At 44.9% G+C, this 23,327-nt stretch overlaps 1 protein-coding gene and 1 non-coding gene across 2 annotated transcripts; one reads left to right on the top strand and one right to left on the bottom strand.

Annotated features, from left to right (window-relative positions):
• Positions 1–1,904: 1,904 nt before the first annotated feature.
• Positions 1,905–21,775, top strand: LOC121569228 (E3 ubiquitin-protein ligase RNF31). Its single transcript, XM_041880024.1, has 24 exons — positions 1,905–2,090; positions 4,186–4,393; positions 4,514–4,660; positions 4,962–5,117; positions 5,265–5,333; positions 5,442–5,577; positions 5,729–5,866; positions 5,978–6,137; positions 6,314–6,459; positions 6,683–6,843; positions 6,963–7,211; positions 7,303–7,650; positions 7,827–8,012; positions 8,130–8,336; positions 8,468–8,641; positions 16,570–16,668; positions 16,773–16,862; positions 17,627–17,741; positions 17,990–18,102; positions 18,474–18,587; positions 18,777–18,825; positions 20,564–20,660; positions 20,957–21,122; positions 21,256–21,775. Exons 2-24 carry the CDS (start codon positions 4,193–4,195, stop codon positions 21,301–21,303), a joined length of 3,369 nt encoding a protein of 1,122 aa, XP_041735958.1. The 5' UTR covers positions 1,905–2,090; positions 4,186–4,192; the 3' UTR covers positions 21,304–21,775.
• A 553-nt stretch (positions 21,776–22,328) lies between these two features.
• Positions 22,329–22,405, bottom strand: trnae-uuc. Its single transcript has one exon. It is a non-coding gene; the product is annotated as a tRNA-Glu (tRNA).
• Between the last annotated feature and the right edge of the window lie 922 nt (positions 22,406–23,327).

Here is a 23,327-nt window from a genome sequence, read left to right on the forward strand (position 1 = left end):
CCATAGAAATCTGTGGAGGGAGCTGAAGGTTCGAGTTGCCAAACGTCAGGCTCGAAACCTTAATGACTTGGAGAAGATCTGCAAAGAGGAGTGGGACAAAATCCCTCCTGAGATGTGTGCAAACCTGGTGGCCAACTACAAGAAACGTCTGACCTCTGTTATTGCCAACAAGGGTTTTGCCACAAAGTACTAAGTCATGTTTTGCAGAGGGGTCAAATAATTATTTCCCTAATTAAAATGCAAAAATCAATTTATAACATGCGTTTTTCTGGATTTTATTGTTGTTATTCTATCTCTCACTGTTCAAATAAACCTACCATTAATATTATAGACTGACCATGTCTTTGTCAGTGGGCAAACGTACAAAATCAGCAGGGATCAAATACTTTTTTCCCTCACTGTATAAGGGACATGTAACCATTTACTCTGAGTTCAGAGGTGGATCTCCCCTGCAGCTGCTTGTATTAAAGATTTGCCTATTATATCATTAAATAGTCTCTTCCTAAATCTTTGGATCTAATTTTCTACAAAAACAGGATTGGAACTTACCACAGATATTGTATTACACTGCAGGTGTAGGTGGGACACAAAACCATTTTGTATTTCCAATGTATATTATAGAGCTGTAGCACCCTCATTGAGTGGAAAATGTGGTGTTGCTTTCCTTTCAAAGGTACTTTGATATAATTGAAATCTTGAGTTTTGCCTTTTCTGTCACAGTCTTTATTCATAATAATATGCCATTTAGCAGACTCTTTTATCCAAAGCAACTTACAGTCATGTAAGTTGCTTTGATATAACATATCCTCAACCTTTTAGAGCCCTCTCAGACAGCTTCTGGATGTTACTGTGGGTAATTCCTTTAACAACCCACATGTAGGTCCTGATCTGAAGGTGTGATTAGTCTGATAAATGGGTATCAGGTTACAGATCCGAGGCCAATCTAAGTGATGCGTGATGGAGGTCTGTTGTGCTTGGCCCAAACCTTATTGCGTGAGAATGGTTTAAGGGGCGTCCCATTTTCAGTGCTAATGGCCCTTTCTGGCAATAGCAAGTCGCCAGCAGCACCAATACATGAGTGATACTCTAGATGCTAACTAGAGTGCAAAGTCATGGGTAATGAACTGCCTGGATTCTGCAATTGACCTGCATTGGCATTAGTATAACTCTCAATCTGTCACCAGTGCCCTGTGGATGACCTTCAGACCCTGATATGTTAGTACAGGCCTGGGTTAGATATCACTGACTGTAGTCAAATTGAGAATCATATGCCCTCTCACATAAAGGCCCTCACCTGAAGAAAGGATGGAGTCCTTTTGTTGTTCAAGCCATGATACTGACCACTACCCTATGTGTGACCCAGTGACCATATCATTGTCATTGCAATAACTTCAATGACACTGTGAGTTCTTCTTGCCCTGTCATGATGAGAAGGCACAACATTTACTAAAATAGCAGTTGCTTCCTCTAGTGGTAGAACAGAGATAGTACAATCTTTGGACATTGGGCATATAGACCAGGGCATAGAGATTAATTAATAAAAGCTTACACACAGAAGAGTTGAACTGGTCTTTAAGATATTTTTCTTCCTATGAATAATGAATGAAAGTAGTCCAACCATGAAAAGTAATATTTCTAAAATAGTGTTTTGTGTTCAGTTCCAAGAAGACCACTTGAACAGCAGTTTGTGGCTTTCAGTTGTACATTTAACTGTCCTAAAGAAGATGAAGTATCCAAAACATGATTGATTGAGGTGATTGATTTATAATAATGTAATAACAATGTTGTGAACTCAAGTCAGTGTAATTACAGGTAACTGATATATCTATGACCACTAGAGGGTAGTGTACATCGATGTTTAATCTACAGTCCGCCCCCAAAGATTTTGGCTCCTTCTGTGCCGCCCCTCTTGATGACTTCCGCGTCAAATAAATTACATTTCTACTGTTGTGACTTTATTCTTTTAAAGAAAAGATTCAGAAGAACGACGTGACTCTGGAAATGTAGCTACATATTGCCTTGATATTAAAGTCTATTGGATTCAGAAGGACCTGGATCATAAAATACATCTGGAAACGCTGAAGATAAAGGTAAGACAAGCACTGATCTGACTGTCATCATAAACTTTCGATTTCAACCTGCTAGCCAGTCAAACAGGAATAAGTTAGCTGACGCATGGTCAGAAATAGACTTGCCAGCCAACTAAATTTGCCACTTCAATTTCAGTACATCTACTAACTGTAAAGTTCACAGCTATCTAGTGTCACTGTGTCATTTTGAGATAACAATAGCTAACTTACATTTAAGCAGACGATCTTATCCAAAGCGACTTACAGTTAGTGAGTGCTTACGTTTATTCATACTGCCCCCCCGTGGGAATCAAACCCACAACCCTGGCGTTGCAAGCGCCATGCTCTACCAACTGAGCTACACCGGACATCCAACTTCAACGTACTTCAATCGTCACAGTAGATAGAGTTGCTACATAGACACTACACTCAGCTAGCTAGCTAGCTACATAGAAGACGGTACTAGGCCTACCAACAGTGCATTCGAAAAGTATTACGTTACAGCCTTATTCTAAAATGGATTACATTGTTTTTTCCCCTCATCAATCTACACACAATACCCCATAATGACAAAGCAAAAACAGGTTTTTAGAAATGTTTGCAAATGTATAAAAAAAAATAAAAAAAACGGATAACATTTAAGTAAGTATTCAGACCCTTTACTCAGGACTTTGTTGAAGCACCTTTGGCAGTGATTACAGCCTCGAGTCTTCTTGGGTATGACACTACAAGCTTGGCACACCTGTATTTGGGGAGTTTCTCCCATTCTTCTCTGCAGATCCTCTCAAGCTCTGTCAGTTTGGATGGGAAGCATTGCTGCACAGCTATTTTCAGGTCCCCAGAGATGTTAGATCAGGTTCAAGTCCGGGCTCTGGCAGGGCCACTCAAGGACATTCAAAGACTTGTCCCGAAGCCACTCCTGCGTTGTCTTGGCTGTGTGCTTAGGGTCGTTGTCCTGTTGGAAGGTGAACCTACGCCCCAGTCGGAGGTCCTGAGTGCTCTGGAGCCAGTTTTCATCAAGGATCTCTGTACTTTGCTCCGTTCATCTTTCCCTCGATCCTGACTAGTCTCCCAGTCCCTGCCGCTGAAAAACATCCTCACAGCATGATGCTGCCACCATCATGCTTCACCGTAGGGATGGGGGCAGGTTTCCTCCAGACGTGACACTTGGCATTCAGGCCAAAGAGTTAAATCTTGGTTTCATCAGACCAGATAATCTTGCTTCTCATGGTCTAGGAGTCTTTAGGTGCCTTTTGGCAAACTCCAAGTGGGCTGTCATGTGCCTTTTACGGAGGAGTGGCTTCCATCCGGCCACTCTACCATAAAGGCCTGATTGGTGGAGTTCTGCAGAGATCGTTGTTCTTCTGGAAGGTTCTCCCATCTCCACAGAAGAACTCTGGAGCTCTGCCAGAGCTCTGCCATCGGGTTCTTGGTCACCTCCCTTACCAAGAGCCTTCACCCCCGATTGCTCAGTTTGGCCGGACGGCCAGCTCTAGGAAGAGTCTTGGTGGTTCCAAACTTTTTCCATTTAAGAATGATGGAGGCCACTGTGTTCTTGGGGACCTTCAATGCTACAGAAATGTTTTGGTACCCTTCCCCAGATCTGTGCCTCGACACAATCCTGTCTCGGAGCTCTACGGACAATTCCTTCGACTTCATGGCTTGGTTTTTGCTCTAACTGCACTGTCAACTGTGGGACCTTATATAGACAGGTGTGGGCCTTTCCAAATCATGTCCAATCAATTGAATTTACCACAGGTGGACTCCAATCAAGTTGTAGAAACATCGAAACATCTCAAGGATGAACAATGGAAACAGGATGCACCTGAGCTCAATTTTGAGTCTCATAGCAAAGGATCTGAATACTTATTTCTGTTTTAGTTTTTTTATAAATGTGCAAAAATTCTAAAAACCTGTTTTCGCTTTGTCATTATGGGGTATTGTGTTTAGATTGATGAGGATTTTTATTTATTTAATCAATTTTAGAATAAGGCTGTAACGTAACAAAATGTGGAAAAAGTCAAGGGGTCTGAATAATTTCTGAATGCACTGTATATCAGCCAACAATCCCAGCCCAGAGTTGACCATACTGTCATTATTTATCTCTCTCCCCCAGAGTCTGAATGATGAGTACCCAGTCTGTCCCGTTTGAGGAGGTGCGGAGGAGAGCTGAGTCCCTCTTATCCTCCTCAGGCTCTGCCCAGTTGGTAAAGGCTGATGTCCAGGTAATGGCCAACATCCCTCTGTCCCTGTGTGACAAGTTTCACCACATCACAGCACAGACCATGGTGACAGAGAACATCACAGGGCACAGAAGGCAAGAGGTGAGACATGTTTTGACATTCAACTGTATCCCTTGTTTCACATTATGTGCCTCCTTACCGTCTTCACATAGCTATGCTTTCTTTCTCCCTGTCTGCCCTCCTGCTACCCTCCCTCCCCAGGTCCTAGAGTCTTTGGGCCGGCTGTTTAAAGCCTTGAGTATCCTGGAGAAGTATGGCTGTAACCTGACCAGCCCCAGCAGGCCCAAGTACTGGCGGAGTGTCAAACACAACAACCCAGTCTTCAGGGCTACCGTGGACGCCATCAAGGTGAGGAGAGAGAGAGGCCTCTCTAAACCCTGTCAGGAACTTCCAGCCCTATTCTTACAGTATAATGATAGACTTCCTTATGCATAGTACGGATTACAGAGTCTGAAGGTTATCTTATCCATTTATTTCACGATGAATTGTCAGATGGTTCAAAAAGGGAGTGGATTAATAAGCGATGTTTAGAGTGCCGTAGTAGGTCATAGACCTAGAATCGTGGGTACTGATATTTAAAGCATTTGAGTTTACTTTTTCACTCATTTGAGTCAGTGATTTATTCTACTGTCTGCTTTCTTTTCTACAGGGTGGCAGGTCAGTCCTATTTCTTTACGGTTACACCAAACAGCAGCCAGATGGCCTCAGCTTCCCTGATGATGTCACAGATCCAGACGTTGAGAAGGTTGCTGCGGTGACTATTGAGGTCATGATCCTGCGCATGGAATTGGACATGCTCATCAAGGTGAACATTCATATGAGAGAAATCTACGAGGGTTATTATCTCATAAAAACGTTTACATTTCTGTAATTCTCAATTTGAGGATGACCACAAAGACATGTTTCCATGTTTGCTCTCTTATGTGGTAATGTGTTGTTTTTTGCCTGTCAGGGTACACATGCTCACCCAGAAATGTACAGCAATATCATCCCATTCCCTAGTCTACAGAAGACAACCCAGGTCTGTGTAACGTACAGTTGGTGGTTAATTGGTTCGTCTGTTTCTACCTCTACCTCTTTCTGTTATTAGTGTTGCCATGCTGACTAATGGCTATTCTGCTCTCCTCAGGATGAACCAGAGCTGATGTCTGATGCGGTGGTCATTCCACCAGGAGAGGACAGGGGGAAAGACCTTCAGCCGCTGTCTCCTCCACCCAAACCTGCACCCAGTCCTGGACTAGGACATGCCCCCACCACTCCTACTGGTGAGACAAGCAGCCATTCCCTGTACCAGTCTACCTGTCACTTAGCCACCTGCCTGCTTTCTGTCCGCTGGCATTTATGTCATCTGGCAAATGTGTTGTAGTGTCAGCTGATGACAAACCCCTTACTGCTCCTTTCTCTCTGCTTTCTAAGATGGGATGTGTGATTTGTGCGGTGCCACTCCCTCTCTCCTCTGCCTGTCCTGTGGTTCTCTTCCCTTCTGTCAGTCATGTGACCTCCTCTACCACCTGCACCCGTCCAGAGCCAATCACAGGAGAGATAGAATACAGGGTAAGATATGGGTAATAGCTTTGACCATCATTTCACTTTTTATCCTCGATTTCTTTGAATATTCTATTCTAAACTTAACACTGATCATCTTTTTAAACTCCCCCCCCTTAGAGACCTGTACCCTCTGTGGTGTGTCCCAAGTCTCTGCCCATTGCTCCACCTGTTCTCAGAGGCTGTGTCTGGAGTGTGACAGACTGTACCATTCTCACCCTGACCGCGGGGGTCACAACAGGACAATTGTTTCCCACGCCAAACCAAAAAGAGCTTTAAGGTTAGAAATTAGGAAGTGTTAATATTTGACTCCACACACACACACACACACACACTCACACACACTCACACACACACACACACACACACACACACACACACACACACACACACACACACACACACACACACACACACACACTTATTTCTCTCACTCGTGTTTCTCCTCTTTATCAGCCACTCTCTTTCCTCGTGGGAGTGTGCTCAGTGCACTACAGTCAACGAGGTGAAGGCCGTGCTGTGTGTGACCTGTGAACGACCCCGCCTGGCCATCGCTTCCCTTATAGTTCAGGAGGACCCAGGGCAACCGCCATCCAACACAGGTCAGATTCATATACATGGGTCAACTGTTGAGTAGTTTTCATGTGACGTTCATTAAAACAACATATCAGTCACCTATCCTGTCCTGTTTGAGGTGTTCATGTCATCTGTGCCTCTATAGCAGTGATAATACATCAGTAATGTAATTATACAGTCATAGACAGAAACTGAGCTAGATCAATACAAGGCTATTTATTAATCTACTGTCTCTGACCTTTTTCGTAGAGTGGCAGTGTAAGAGCTGTACGGTTGTGAACCAGGGCAGCAGTATACTCTGTGAGGTGTGTGAGCGCCCCCGTCTGGCCACCCGTCCCTCTATCACGCCAGGACTCCCCAGTACTCCAGTACTCTCCATGCCAGGACCCACGTCAGATAACGAAACAGAGGTTTGACCCCCAGTGGTTTAAATAGTCTCTACTATTGGAATGTTCTGTGAGACCTAATCATTTCAGCGTATAATTTCTGTTTTAATCCCCCCATGCCGTCTCTCTCTCTCTCTCTTTAGTGGATGTGTGAGTTCTGCACCTATGTGAACTCTCAGCCTGTAGTGGTTTGTGAGATGTGCAACTTGCCGTGTAATGATCCTGCTGTCACCAGCCTCAAGTCCCTCCCCCTGCAGTCTCCAATCAAAGACTTAGCTTCGCCTCCTTCTACGCCCCAAGTCCGTCCACAGATCCCTCCCAGGGTGAACATCGACATCAAGAGACAGAACCTGATGAGGGATGATGGGCTGAAACTTGTCCATCAAATACGAGTAGGTGGAGTACAAATGGACACAATGTGAATTAAAACCAGATGAACTGCTACTATCGTTTTCTAACTGCTAACCTAATGTCCTTCCTCAGGAGGGAGAGAAGAAGGGAGTGGGCCCTGAGGAGGTCTACGCAGCCCTCTGCTTTTCCGGGGGCAGCAACGTCAACCCCTGCGATTGGCTAAAATCAGAGCTGCCCCACCTACTGGATGAGATCTGTGCCATGGCGGCTTCAGCTGCTTTGCAGAACTACAAAGCAGGGGTTTCTGGGCCGCAGGATAACACCGAGCAGGATGGGGGTTCGACAGAGCAGCAGAGTCCCAGTGTGCTGCTGGGAGAGGGGGTGCAGCTGTCCAGGGTTGAGGCCAAGCAGGCATGGCTGGCAGCAGGAGGCGACACTGAGAGAGCAGTCCGTCAGCTGCTCAGAGACAGACAGGTCAAGGTGAGAACCAGACATGTCAACTGACCCAAATGGTCACTCAAGACGGATAAACACTTTCGATATCAACTCAAGTAACCAAGAGCTTAGAGTTGACTGAGTTAGTCTGTGTAAGCCTATATGCAAAGTACATCCACTGCAGTATCCAGTCTGACTGCGTCTGTCTCTGGTGTGTGTAGATGCGCGAGCTGCGTTCTCTGGGTTTCCGGGAGGCGTCCCAGTGTGAGGAGGCTCTGCGTCTGAGTGGAGGAGAGGTGCAGGGGGCTCTGTCCGTGCTGCAGAGGCCCCTCCTGGAGCCCTTCCACCAGCGCATCTGGAGCGACTCGCTAGAGGCCCCTATCGATGCCAAGAGCCCCGACAAACAGGTGTGTGTGTGTGCACGAGAGCCAGCAGAACTTGATGAACAACAATGTTCAAGACCACACACACAAAACAAATAACCTGATTGTTTATCACCATGAACCTACATTGTGTTACCTCAGCGGATGTGCAGGCGCCTGCTGGCGTTGTACGAGCTGCCGAGCTGGGGGCGCTGTGAGCTGGCCCTCTCTCTACTCCAGGAGCCTGAGGCCCAGTACTCCCTGGAGGACGTCATCCAGGCTGTCAGAGAGTCCCAGGACAGGGAGTTCCTCCGCCGCCTCCTCAACAACGAGTGCCCCTGCTGCCTCAGCATCTTCCCCCACAGCAAGGTGGGCTGCTGGGGCTCTGTCTGTCTTTGCCTTGGAGTGGATGATGAGCTCTTATTACCTCCTCCCTGTATGGTCTTTAAAGTGTTGCTCCTTATCCTTGATCCTGTATGAATTCTCTGTACCGATCACAGATGCAGTCCCTGACCTCGTGTCAGTGCTCGGTGTGCCACGAATGTTTCACGCAGCACTTCACCATCGCTGTAAGAGACAAACACATTAGAGACATGGTGTGTCCCGTGTGTGCAGGACCAGACATCAACGACCCTGAGCACCTGGACAGCTACTTCTCTACCCTGGACATCCAGGTACATACAGTTGAAGTCGGAAGTTTACATACACTTAGGTTGGAGTCATTAAAACTCGTCTTTCAACCACTCCACAAATTTCTTGATAACAAACTATAGTTTTGGCAAGTCGGTTAGGACATCTACTTTGTGCATGACACAAGTAATTTTTCCAACAATTGTTTACAGACAGATTATTTCACTTATAATTCACTGTATCACAATTCCAGTGGGTCAGAAGTTTACATACACTAAGTTGACTGTGCTTTTAAACAGCTTGGAAAATTCCAGAAAATGATGTAATGGCTTTAGAAGCTTCTGATAGGCTAATTGACATCATTTGAGTCAATTGGAGATGTACCTGTGGATGTATTTCAAGGCCTACCTTCAAACTCAGTGCCTCTTTGCTTGACATCATGGGAAAATCAAAAGAAATCAGCCAAGACCTCCGAAAAAAAAATTGTAGACCTCCACAAGTCTGGTTCATCCTTGGGAGCAATTTCCAAACGCCTGAAGGTACCACGTTCATCTGTACAAACAATAGTACGCAAGTATAAACACCATGAGACTGCGCAGCCGTCATACCGCTCAGAAAGGAGACGCGTTCTGTCTCTTAGAGATTAACGTACTTTGTTGTGAAAAGTGCAAATCAATCCCAGAACAACAGCAAAGGACCTTGTGAAGATGCTGGAGGAAACAGGTACGAAAGTATCAATATCCACAGTAAAACGAGTCCTATATCGACATAACCTGAAAGGCCGCTCAGCAAGGAAGAAGCCACTGCTCCAAAACCGCCATAAAAAAGCCAGACTACGGTTTGCAACTGCACATGGAGACAAAGATCGTACTTTTTGGAGAAATGTCCTCTGGTCTGATGAAACACAAATGGAACTGTTTGGCCATAATGACCATCGTTATGTTTGGAGGAAAAAGGGGGGTTGCTTGCAAGCCAAAGAACATCATCCCAACCGTGAAGCACGGGGGTGGCAGCATCATGCTGTGGGGGTGCTTTGCTGCAGGAGGGACTGGTGCACTTCTCAAAATAGATGGCATCATGAGGAAGGAAAATTATGTGGATATATTGAAGCTACATCTCAAGACATCAGTCAGGTAGTTAAAGCTTGGTCGCAAATGGGTCTTCCAAATGGACAATGACCCCAAGCATACTTCCAAAGGTGTGGCAAAATGGCTTAAGGACAACAAAGTCAAGGTATTGGAGTGGCCATCACAAAGCCCTGACCTCAATCCTATATATATAACATTTGTGGGCAGAACTGAAAAAGCGTGTGCGAGAAAGGAGGCCTACAAACCTGACTCAGTTACACCAGCTCTGTCAGGAGGAATGGGCCAAAAATTCACCAAATTGTGGAAAGCTTGTGGAAGGCTACCCGAAACGTTTGACCCAAGTTAAACAATTTAAAGGCAATGCTACCAAATACTAATTGAGTGTATGTAAACTTCTGACCCACTGGGAATGTGATGAAATAAATAAAAGCTGAAATGAATCATTCTCTACTATTATTCTGACATTTCACATTCTTAATATAAATTGGTGATCCTAACTGACCTAAGAGGGAATTTTTACTAGGTTTACATGTCAGGAATTGTGAAAAACTGAGTTTAAATGTATTTGGCTAAGGTGTATGTAAACTTCCGACTTCAACTGTACTATAGAAGGAAAGATGGAGATATAAGGGAGGAAGGTTATTTTCTACATTTTAAAATGTGTGTCATTTAGCAGACGCTCTTATCCAGAGCGACTTACAGTTAGTGTATTCAAGTTAAAGATAGCTAGATGCGACCACATCTCAGACATAGTAAGTACATTTTTCCTCAATAACGTAGCTATCAGCAAAGTCAGTGCTAGTAGGGGGGGAAAAAGTTGGGGAGGGGTGCTGTGGGATTATTTAAGATACTCTTTGAAGAGGTAGGGTTTCAGATGTTTTTGGGAGATGGACAGGGACTCTGCTGTCCTAGCTTCTGGGGGAAGCTGGTTCTACCATTGGGGTGACAGGACAGAGAAGAGCTTGGACTGGGCTGAGTGGGAGCTGTCCTTCCGTACGGGTGGGAGTGCCAAGAGACCAGAGGTGGCAGAACGGATTACTCGGGTTGGGGTGTAGGGTTTGAGCAGAGCCTGAAGGTAGGGAGGGAGAGTTCCTCTTGCTGCTCCGTTGGCAAGTACCATGGTCTTGTAGTGGACGCGAGCTTTGACTGGAAGCCAGTGGTGTGTGTGGAGGAGCGGGGTGACATGGGAGAATTTGGGATGGTTGAACACCAAGCGGGCTGCATCGTTCTGGATAAGTTGCAGGGGCCTGATGGCACAAACGGGGAGCCCAGCCTGCGAGTTGCAGTAGTCCAAACGGGAGATGACAAGTGCCTGGATTAGGACCTGCACCGCTTCCTGTGTGAGGTAAGATCATACTCTATGGATGTTGTAGAGCATGAACCTGCAGGAGGGAGTCAATGCTTTGATGTTTGCAAAGAACGACAGGGTGTTGTCCAGGGTCAGGCCAAGATTCTTTGCACTCTGGGAGGGGGACACCGTGGAGTTGTCAACCGTGATGGAGAGGTCTTGGAGCGGGCAGGCCTTTCCCGGGAGGAAGAGCAGCTCCGTCTTGTCGAGGTTGAGCTTGAGGTAGTGGGCCGACATCCAAGCTGAGATATTTTCCAGGCATGCAGAGATACGTGTTGCCACCTGGGATGTCAGAAGGGAGGAAGTAGAAAAGTAGTTGAGTGTCATCCACATAGCAATGATAAAAGAGACAATGTGAGGATATGACAGAGCTGAGTGACTTTGTGTATAGAGAGAAGAGGATAGGGCCTAGATCCGAGCCCTGGGGAACACCAGTAGTGAGAGTAAGTGGTGCAGACACAGATCCTCTCCATGTCACCTGTTAGGAGCGGCCTGCCAGGGAGGATGCAATCCAAGGGTTTGCAGAGCCTGAGAGGGTGGAGAGGAGGATCTGATGGTTCACAGTGTCAAAGGCAGTGGATAGATCTAGGAGGATGAGAACAGAGGAGAGAGAGTCAGCTTTGGCAGTGCGGCCATGACACAGAAGAGCAGTCTCGGTTGAGTGACCCGTCTTGAAGCCTGACTGGTTAGGGTCAAGAAGATTGTTCTGAGAGAGTTATCGAAAGAGTTAGTCAGAGACAGCATTCAATTGGTTTGGAAAGAAAAGAAAGAAATTATACTAGTCTGTAGTTTTTGACGTCAGAGAGGTCGAATGTTGGTTTCTTGAGGAGGGGAGTGACTCTGGCCATTTTGAAGTCAGAGGGGATGCAGCCAGTGGTCAGGGATGAGTTGATGAGGGAAGTGAGGAATGGGAGAAGGTCTCAAGAGATGGTCGAGCGGGCAGGTTCTCGGACGGCCGGAACTCACTGTTCGCAGAATTTCATCTGGATAGAGAGGGGAGAAAGAGGTCAAGACGTAGCATAGTTCTGTGTGAGTGGGACCAGTGGACTCAATAGGTTGAGTGAATAAAAAAAAAATATATATTTAACCAGGTAGGCCAGTTGAGAACAAGTTCTCATTTACAACTGCGACCTGGCAAAGATAAAGCAAAGAGTTACATATGGGAGAAACAAAACAAAAAGTCAAAAATACAACAGAAAATATACATACAGTGTGTGCGAATGTAGTAAATTATGGAGGTAAGGCAATAAATAGGCCTTAGTGCAAAATAGTTACAATTACGTATTAACACTGGAATGATAGATGTGCAAAAGATGATGTGCAAATAGAGATACTGGGGTGCAAATTAGCTAAATAAATAACAATATGGGGATGAGGTAGTTGGGTGGGCTAATTTCAAAATGGCTGTGTACAGGTGCAGTGATCGGTAAGCTGCTCTGACAACTGATGCTTAAAGTTAGTGAGGGAGATAAGAGTCTCCAGCTTCAGAGATTTTTGCAGTTCGTTCCAGTCATTGGCAGCAGAGAACTGGAAGGAATGGCGTCCAAAGGAGGTGTTGGCTTTGGGGATGACCAGTGAGATATACCTGCTGGAGCGCAGACTACGGGTGGGTGTTGCTATGGTGACCAGTGAGCTAAGATAAGGCGGGGATTTGCCTAGCAGTGATTTATAGATGACCTGGAGCCAGTGGGTTTGGCGACGAATATGTAGTGAGGGCCAGCCAACAAGAACGTACAGGTCACAATGGTGAGTAGTATATGGGGCTTTGGTGACAAAACGGATGGCACTTGAGGAGCGGATGTTGTAAACCTTATTTTCAAAGTGGTTGACAAAGTCTTCCGCAGAGAGGTAGGAGGATTAAGGAGGGAGGAGAAGGTGGAAAAGAGTTTCCTAGGATTAGAGGCAGAAGCTTGAAATTTAGAGTGATAGAAAGTGGCTTTAGCAGGGGATACAGAGGAAGAGAAGGTAGAGAGGAGGGAGTGAAAGGATGATAGTTCCACCGGAAGTTTAGTTTTCCTCCATTTTCGCTCAGCTGCCCACAGCCCTGTTCTGTAAGCTCGCAATGAGTCTCTCAGCCACTGAGCAGAAAGGGAGGACCGAGCCAGCCTGGAGGAAAGGTGACAGTGTGAGTCATACAGTATAATGCGGAAAGGGAGGATATTAGGGTCGAAGAGGCAGAATCAGGAGACAGGAGGGAGAAGGATTTAGCAGAAGAGAGAGATGATAGGATAGGAAGGAGAAGTAGTGGGAGAGAGAGAGGGCGCAGATTGCGACGGCACATGACCATCTGGGTAGGGGCTCAGGGGTAGGATTGGAGAAGAGGGAGACAGAAAAGAAACAAAGTAGTGATCAGACACCTGGAGGAGGATTGCCGTGAGATTAGTCGGCAAACAGCCTCTAGTAAAGACGAGGTCAAGCGTATTGCCTGCCTCATGAGTGGGAGGGGACTGGGAAAGGGTGAGGTCAAGAGGCAAGGAAAGGAAAGAAATGAATCGAAGGCAGACGTCGGGAGGGTGAAGTCGCCCAGTACGAAGAGCAGTGAGACAAAATGAGCTTATCAAGGTGTCAAGCTCATTGAGGAACTCTAAGGGCACCTGGTGGGCGATACAGTAGATGACAATAATGTTAAGCTTGAGTGGACAAGTGACAGTGACAGCATAGAATTCAAATGAGGAGATGGACAAGTGAGAGAGGGAGAAAATAGAAAATCTCCATTTAGGATGAATGAGCAGCCCTGTGCCACCTCCGCGATGACCAGATGCTGTCGGACTATGAGAGAAAATGTAGTCAGATGAAGAGAGAGCAGCTGGAGTAGCAGTGTTCTCTGTGGTGATGTCTCCATCAGGGCCAAAACGTCTAGGGATTGAAGGGCAGCATAGGCTGAGATTAACTCGCCAATCTTTACCGCAGATCAGCAGTTCCAAACGCTGCTGGAGACCAGAAATACCACATGGGTTGTGCGCGCAGGGTACACTAAATTAGAAGGGTTGCAGCCACGGGGAGAGGAGCGTCTGTAAAGCCTACTGGGATAGAAAACACACACATATAGTTGCCAAAGCTACAAAATAGCTCAATTAGATCTGAAAATAACTAGGTAAAATACTAAAGTGAGAGTGGTGTGGAGCCTTCCTCTCTTTCCTTCCTCGAACATCTCGGCAGTATCGTCTTTGTTTCGGCGACGGTCTTAGTTTTGACGACGAGACCGCCGCTGACACCGATTACCAAAACCACAAGTCACAAATTGCCCTGCCCCTAATCCTGGTTGATGTGTCAACAATCATCTGCAAGTTATGAGCAGTGAGCAGTTCACACACCAAGTAGGCTACTGGGAAGACAGACAGCATTTAAGGTAGATGGCCCTAGCTAGCAAAAAGACAGTACTACAGTCGTGGTCAAAAGTTTTGAGAATGACACAAATATTAATTTTCACAAAGTATGCTGCCTCAGTTTTTATGATGGCAATTTGCATATACTCCAGAATGTTATGAAGAGTGATCAGATTAATTGCAATTAAAATGAACTTAATCCCAAAAAAACATTTCCACTGCATTTCAGCCCTGCCACAAAAGGACCAGCTGACATCATGTCAGTGATTCTCTCGTTAACACAGGTGAGCGTGTTGACGAGGACAAGGCTGGAGATCACTCTGTCATGCTGATTGAGTTAGAATAACAGACTGGAAGCTTTAAAAGGAGGGTGGTGCTTGAAATCATTGTTCTTCCTCGGTTAACCATGGTTACCTGCAAGGAAACACGTGCCGTCATCATTGCCTTGCACAAAAAGGGCTTCACAGGCAAGGATATTGCTGCTAGTAAGATTGCACCTAAATCAACCATTTATCGGATCATCAAAAACTTCAAGGAGAGAGGTTCAATTGTTGTGAAGAAGGCTTCAGGGCGCCCAAGAAAGTCCAGCAAGCGCCAGGAGTAAAGTTGATTCAGCTGCGGAATCGGGGCATCACCAGTGCAGAGCTTGCTCAGGAATGGCAGCAGGCAGGTGTGAGTGCATCTGGATGGCCTGGTGTCAAGAAGGGCAGCGAGGAAGCCACTTCTCTCCAGGAACAACATTAGGGACAGACTGAGATTCTGCAAAAAGTACAGGGATTGGACTGCTGACGACTGGGGTAAAGTCCTGTGTCATGCCAACAGTAAAGCATCCTGAGACCATTCATGTGTGGGGTTGCTTCTCAGCCAAGGGAGTGGGCTCACTCACAATTTTGTCTAAGAACACAGCCATGAATAAAGAATGGTACCAACACATGCTCCGAGAGCAACTTCTCCTAACCATCCAAGAACAGTTTGGTGACAAACAATGCCTTTTCCAGCATGATTGAGCACCTTGCCATAAGGCAAAAGTGATAACTAAGTGGCTCTGGGAACAAAACATCAAAATTTTGGCTTCATGGCCAGGAAACTCCTCAGACCTTAATCCCATTGAGAACTTGTGGTCAATCCTCAAGAGGCGGGTGGACAAACAAAAACCCACAAATTCGGACAAACTCCAAGCATTGATTATGCAATAATGGGCTGCTATCAGTCAGGATGTGGCCCAGAAGTTAATTGACAGCATGCCAGGGCAGATTGCAGAGGTCTTGAAAAAGAAGGGTCAACACTGCAAATATTGACTCTTTGCATGGTGGCGGGTAGCTTAGTGGTTAAGAGCGTTGTGCGAGTAACCGAAAGGTCGCTTGTTCTAATCCCCGAGCCAACTAGGTGAAAAATCTGTCGATGTGCCCTTGAGCAAGGCACTTAACCCTAATTGCTCTGGATAAGAGCGTCTGCTAAATGACGTAAATGTAATAAACTTAATGTAATTTTCAATAAAAGCCTTTGACACTTATGGAATGCTTGTAATTATACTTCAGTATACCATAGTAACATCTGACAAAAATATTTAAAAACACTGAAGCAGCAAACTTTGTGAAGAACAATACTTGTGTCATTCTCAGAATGTTTGACCACGACTGTAGACAACATATTAAAGGAATACTTGATGCCCTTTATCTACTTCCCCAGAGTCAGATTAATTCGCGGATTCCATTTTTATGTCTCTGTGTCCAGTATGAAGGAAGTTGGAGGTAGTTTTACGAGACAATTCTAGCTAGTGTTAGCACAATGACTGGAAGTCTATGGGTATCTGCTAGTATGCTAGTAGATACCCATAGACTTCCAGCCATTGTGCTAACGCTAGTTAGCATTGGCTCTTGAAATTACCTCTAAATTCCTTTATACTGGACACAGATACATAAGAATGGAATCCACGAATTAATCTGACTCTGAGGAAGTAGATAAAGGGCCTCATTGCCAAAATCCCAAAGTATCCCTTTAAGACAAAAAGTATATTTATCACTCCTGGAGATATCAGGAGACCTCTAGCTATAGAATGATTTTCTAAAATTCAGAAACTTTTCTAAAATTCCCTGTTGAATTTTGCAACCCTATTAGGGATATAGGCAGATGGAAATGGGGAGATCATGTGTTGTTGAAGCTTGTGCTATTACATGGTTATTACATCGTTATTGATGTTGTGTGTTTAGCTGCGAGACTGTCTGGATCGTGAGGTGTACGAGCTCTTCCACAAGAAGCTGATGGAGCATGCTCTGATGAAGGACCCCATGTTCCTGTGGTGCTGTCACGTGAGTGGGTTTCTAACCAGCTCCATCAGATATACAGTTACTTCTCTACTGAACTTTTCACCCACCCCTCTCTTCTCTTCTCCTCCCTCCTCTTTCCTCCTCAGTGCACCTTTGGGTTTATCTATGATGGAAACCAGTTCAAAGTCACCTGTCCCACGTGTATGAAGAGCTTTTGTAACCAATGCAAAAAGCCTGTAAGTACAAAAGATAACTGTTGTTGCCTTGCCTGCTATCTATTATGTCATTTCATAGCTACATGTACAGTGAGGGAAAAAAGTATTTGATCCCTGCTGATTTTGTACATTTGCCCTATGACAAAGAAATGATCAGTCTATAATTTTAATGGTAGGTTTATTTGAACAGTGAGAGACAGAATAACAACAAAAAAATCCAGAAAAACACATGTCAAAAATGTTATAAATTGATTTGCATTTTAATGAGGGAAATAAGTATTTGACCCCCTCTCAATCAAAAAGATTTCTGGCTCCCAGGTGTCTTTTATACAGGTAACGAGCTGAGATTAGGAGCACACTCTTAAAGGGAGTGCTCCTATTCTCAGCTTGTTACCTGTATAAAAGACACCTGTCCACAGAAGCAATCAATCAATCAGATTCCAAACTCTCCACCATGGCCAAGACCAAAGAGCTCTCTAAGGATGTCAGGGACAAGATTGTAGACCTACACAAGGCTGGAATGGGCTACAAGACCATCGCCAAGCAACATTTTGTTGTTGTTATTCTGTCTCTCACTGTTCAAATAAACCTACCATTAAAATTATAGACTGATCATGTCTTTGTCAGTGGGCAAGCGTACAAAATCAGCAGGGGATCAAATACTTTTTTCCCTCAATGTATGTGGGACCCAAATAATAATGATGCCCGTCTCTCTCTCCATCTTTCTTTCTCCTCCTCTCTCACGCTCTCTCTCCCCCCTCCCTCTCTCTCTATCTCTCTGTCAGTGGGAAGTGCAGCACCAGGATGTATCCTGTGAGCAGTTCCAGTTGTGGAAGAGACAGAATGACCCTGACTACCAGAGACAGGGGCTGGCCGGGTTCCTGCGGGACAATGGCATCAGTGAGTCAGTCAGCCTGAACAACCTGCAGTTATTGGCCCGTATTCTCAAAGAGTTTTAGAGTAGGTGCTGATATAGGATCAGATTTCCCTTTTAGATCATAATGAATAAGATTATATGGACAGACAGGACCTGATCCTAGATCAGCACTCCTACTTTGAGACTCTTGACTTCTGGCACACAATGCCATCTCATCATCCTAATTGTTATAACACCATGATGTGGCCCTTCTTGTCATCCCTCTCCGTAGCCTGTCCTCACTGCAGGTTCCAGTATGCCTTGACCAAAGGAGGCTGCATGCATTTCAGCTGCTCCCAATGCAGATACCAGTTCTGCAGCGGCTGCAACAATCCCTTCCATACTGTAAGCCACGCACAGGGATATTATCTAGGACAGTGGTTCTCATCCTTTTTCAGTTACTGTACCACCAACTGAATTTTGCTCTGCCTGGAGTACCCCTGAAGTACCCCCCTCATGTGCATTTTACCAGTAGGCCTGGTCAAATCTTCTCAAGTACCCCGTGTGGATAGGCCAAGTACCCCCAGGGGTCCAAATACCACTGGTTGGGAAACACTGATCTAGTAAACAATGTCTTACTAAATGGATTCAGTCAGAGGGAAGGATCTCTCATTCCGCCAGGGGTTTCTCATCATCCATCCTCATGTCTGTTTCCTTTCTCTCTTTCCCTTCTTCACCCCTTTCCCTCTCCCTCCCTCCCCCTCGCTCTCTGTCAGACGGCGTGTAAGACAATCCAGTGTAAGATCACAGGTCTCCATGCTCATCACCCACGCGACTGTCTCTTTTACCTCAGGGACTGGGAGCCTGCCAGACTACAGGCCCTGTTGCAGGTACAAAGACAAGGAATGTTCTGGGAACGTTACAGGGGGAATGATCTGGGAACGTTACAAAGGGAATGTTCGGGCAATGCAAAAGACAATGTTCTGGGAACGTTACATGGGTAATGTTCTGGGAACCTTACAGGGGTGTCATTTCAAAATTGTGTTTCTGAGCTGAGGTGTTTTGTATTTTGTCCACAGAGGAACGCTGTTGAGTTCAACACAGACCCCCCTAATGGGACACAGACTGGTGAGAGTAACATCTTGTTTATCCTCACTTACAGTGCATTCGGAAAGTATTCAAACCCCTTGACCTTTTCCACATTTTGTTACGTTACAGCCTTATTCTAAAATGTATTATTTATTTGTTTCCCCCTCATCAATCTACACACAATACCCCATAATGACAAAACAGTTTAGAAATGTTTGCAAATGTATTAAAAATAAAAAACGTTAATTTCACATTTACATAAGTACTTTGTTGAAGCACCTTTGGCAGCGATTACAGCCTCGAGTCTTCTTGAGTATGACGCTAAAAGCTTGGCACCTGTATTTGGGGAGTTTGTCCCATTCTTCTCTGTAAATCCTCAAGCTCTGTCAGGTTGGATGGGGAGCGTCTCTGAACAGCTATTTTCAGGTCTCTCCAGAGATGTTCGATCGGGTTCAAGTCCGGGCTCTGGCTGGGCCACTCAAGGACATTTAGAGATTTGTCTTGGCTGTGTGCTTAGGGTCGTTGTCCTGTTGGAAGGTGAACCTTCACCCCAGTCTGAGGTCCTGAGCGCTCTGGAGCAGGTTTTCATCAAGGATCTCTCTGTACTTTGCTCCATTAATCTTTCCCTCGTTCCTGATTAGTCTCCCAGTCCCTGTCACTGAAAAACATCCCCACAGCATGATACTGCCACCACCATGCTTCACCGTAGGAATGGTGCCAGGTTTCCTCCAGACGTGACGCTTGGCATTCAGGCCAAAAAGAGTTCAATCTTGGTTTCATCAGACCAGAGAATCTTGTTTCTCATGGTCTGAATCCTTTAGGTGCCTTTTGGCAAACTCCAAGCAGGCTGTCATGTGCCTTTTACTGAGGAGTGGCTTCCGTCTGGCCACCATAAAGGCCTGATTGGTGGAGTACTGCAGAGATGGTTGTCCTTCTGGAAGGTTCTCCCATCTCCACAGAGGAACTCTGGAGCTCTGCCAGAGTGTCCATCAGGTTCTAGGTCACCTCCCTGACCAAGGCCCTTCTCCCCCAATTGCTCAGTTTGGCCGGGCGGCCAGCTCTAGGAAGAGTCTTGGTGGTTCCAAACTTCTTCCATTTAAGAATGATGGAGGCCACTGTGTTCTTGGGGACCTTCAATGCTACAGAAATGTTTTGGTACCCTTCCCCAGATCTGTGCCTCGACACAATCCTGTCTCGGAGCTCTACGGACAATTATTTCGACCTCATGGCTTGGTTTTTGCTCTGACATGCACTGTCAACTGTGGGACCTTATATAGACAGGTGTGTGCCTTTCTAAATCATGTCCAATCAATTGAATTGACCACAGGTGGGTCCAATCAAGTTGTAGAAACATCTCAAGGTGGGTCCAATCAAGTTGTAGAAACATCAAGGATGATCAATGGAAACAGGATTCACCTGAGCTCAATTTCGAGTCTCATAGGTAATTTAGCGTCTGCTAAATGACTAAAATGTAAATGTAAATGTAAATAGCAAAGGGTCTGAATACTTATGTAGATAAGGTATTTCTGTTTATTATTTTTAATAAATGTGCAAAAAATTCTAAAAACCTGTTTTCACTTTGTCATTATGGGGTATTATGTGTAGATTAATGAGGAAAAAAACAAATGTCATCCATTTTAGAATAAGGCTGTAACGTAACAACATTTGGAAAAAGTCAAGGGGTCTGAATACTTTCCAAATGCGCTGTATGTGAGAACTTGACTATTTTTTTTATCTTTCTGCCCATACTTTCATTTGATCTTTCTGTGTGACTCAGACGCATGTGGAGTGATGGAGCAGAAGGATGACGGGGGTCAGCAGATCGACTCACCCTGTGGAGTCCAAACTCAGCCAGGACACGCTGGACTCTGCGAGTGAGTCACACACACACACAATACCTAATTGTTTGTTATAAATGTGCACTACCACACATACACACACACACACATATCATGTGGGTTTAATTGTATTGAAGACATGCCATGGAAAGTTAATGATATTCACTTTTAAACAACCTTTGCTGGCTGATAGGCTGTTCTCGCTTTGTCTCCGTTTGTGGCCATTGTTCTCAATATGTCTGTCTCTGTGTGTGGCCATTGTTCTCAATATGTCTGTCTCCGTTTGTGGCCATTGTTCTCAATATGTCTGTCTCTGTGTGTGGCCATTGCAGTAAACACTACAGAGAGTACCTGGTTAGTCTCATTAACGGACACACCCTGGACCCCGCTCTTCTCTACGAACAACAAGAGGTGACAGTTGCCTGCAAGAGGTACCAGGTGGAGGAGCAACAAGGGGAGGGGGAGGATGACAGGGTGTACCAGGATCGACTGCTGAAGGTCTGTCATCCATCACAGTTAGGCTTGTGGCCTGACTGGAAGTTTGCACTAAATAGTTTCAATGTTAATTTTGATGTAGTGTTTTTGTTGTGGTTCAGATTGTGTGAAAGTGTATATTACTCTTTCTTTACAGAAACTGATGGAAGTTCCACTTGGAGAAAAGGTTCCTCGGATGAGATGAAGATTTATTTTAAATATTTTATCAACCATTTTAAGGAATGTACAGGTATTCTATTTGCAAACAGCATCAAGTGAAGAAGTCAGGTTTCAAACCTCCCACCACATAGCAATACCAAACAAGCTGTTATATTACATCTCATTGAAGTTTAACATGTTTTGTTCCTTATATGCTTCATTCGATTTCTGACATCTACAGTTAATAGTATCTACATTTCCTCTCTGTGAGGATACAGCTGCAAAGACAGACATACAAGACAGGTCAATCAACAACTGTCTTTCTTGTTTATTTTTTTATTAAAGATATAAAATATTTTTTAAATACTTCACTAAACAACTTAAGAAGTAACGGAAGGTGTCTATCATCTTAAAAATGACAGTCAATATTGTGAGATTATACAAAGTGTAATTGCAGGGTATACCATGTAGTAAATAGGCTACTCAAGCAATAAAGTATTTTATTGTTTTGAAAATTACTTTTATCACAGGTCTCATTTTTATACTCTCAATTGTGGTCTCTGGGGCTGCGTTCCAAACACGTACAAGACACACCCTCCTCCACTTACCCTCGCCTAACACTTGGGGGAATCCCCGCGGCCATCTTTGCCATCGGTCCAAACAATTAGCCAAGCAAGGGAAGTTGACAGCCCTTGTTTGTGATCAAGTGTGCAATCCTGTTCACTCAGGGGCCTGAAACGCCCCATAATTCAATTTGCGATGATTGTTCATCAGCTAAGAAAATTCAGCCTAAACTTAAAACCAACATCAATATGGAGAAGTGAACATACAGGTGTAAGTAAAAACAAATATAAATACATTCGAAATTGTCCTACTAATGCACATGACGGCACAAACACGTCTTGTAAAAGTAGTGATGTTTTTGTTTGGTTAGCTTTTGGAAGTGTTAGCTAGCGCATACAACTTTCCCTGACATCATTTAAAATTTTAGTCATTTTAGCAGACACTCTTATCCAGAGCGACTTACAGTTAGTGAGTGCATAAAACAATTTTCTTCTTTTTTTTTCATACTGGCCCCCTGTGGGAATCGAACCCACAACCCTGGCGTTGAAAGCACCATGCTCTACCAACTGAGCTACACGGGGGCCACATCACACTTATACATAATAATTTTCGATTTATCTTGTAGTGTCGAGTCAATGTTGCTAATTATGCTGTTAAACAAAGGAGTCCGCTTATACTGAACTTTGATCATAAGTTTTATTCATATCACAAGATTTCAGCATAAGTTTACAGATGTCATGATCACCCGGAGAACAGAGTCCCAAAAGAAAATGTCTGCTCTAATCTTCTTTGTTGCTAGCCCATACTTATAATCTTTCCCAAAATATGGGTGGCTCCCTCTACTGTCCAATCCCCTGTCTACAACACACAGACTCCCTCTGTTCTATGGGGTGTCACTCTAAAACAACTCCCTCTGAAACTGAATAAACATCCTCTCAGGTTCCACTTGAAAACATTAGCAAAGTCATAATCTCCATACACTACAATCTGATATCGTCGGATGGCTGGTATTCGATGTCTGCAGATGCGTTGTCTTCTAGCCAAGATATGAAATGCAATCATAATTGACTGTAGAGCATATAAAGCACACACAACAGCTACCGGTGGTTCCATGATGACTGAAAACACGAACAAGTGACGAATTTCCGGGCAAGGGCGGTCCATGATTGGGAGTCCCATATGGCAGCGCACAATTGGCCCAGTGTTGTCCAGGTTTGGCCGGGGTAGGCCGTCATTGTAAACAATAATTATAATCTGCATATCCTCCATCTGTAGTGCAGCCACTGGGGAGGTCCTCAACGCCCCACTACATATTCTGAGTCCTTGCCCCTGTATGACATCTAGCCTTTCTAATGAGGTCCGGGCTGCTGAACCATACGCTATACTGCCATAGTCTATTACAGATCGGATCAATACATGGTTCTCAATGAGGAACCCCCAGCCCCCCACTCCTTCTCCGTCAGAAAGCACACTTTCCCAATACTCTCTCAATGTGTTCTGCCCAGG

Source organism: Coregonus clupeaformis, chromosome 7 (genome assembly GCF_020615455.1).
Source record: "Coregonus clupeaformis isolate EN_2021a chromosome 7, ASM2061545v1, whole genome shotgun sequence".
Lineage (NCBI taxonomy): Eukaryota > Metazoa > Chordata > Actinopteri > Salmoniformes > Salmonidae > Coregonus > Coregonus clupeaformis.

Excerpts from the sequence above, each read along its gene's own strand:
- LOC121569228 (XM_041880024.1), top strand. The coding sequence starts at position 4,193 with ATGATGAGTACCCAGTCTGTCCCGTTTGAGGAGGTGCGGAGGAGAGCT. Across the intron at positions 6,138-6,313 it reads AAACCAAAAAGAGCTTTAAG|CCACTCTCTTTCCTCGTGGG; the intron begins GTTAGAAATTAG and ends CCTCTTTATCAG. Across the intron at positions 8,013-8,129 it reads CCAAGAGCCCCGACAAACAG|CGGATGTGCAGGCGCCTGCT; the intron begins GTGTGTGTGTGT and ends GTGTTACCTCAG.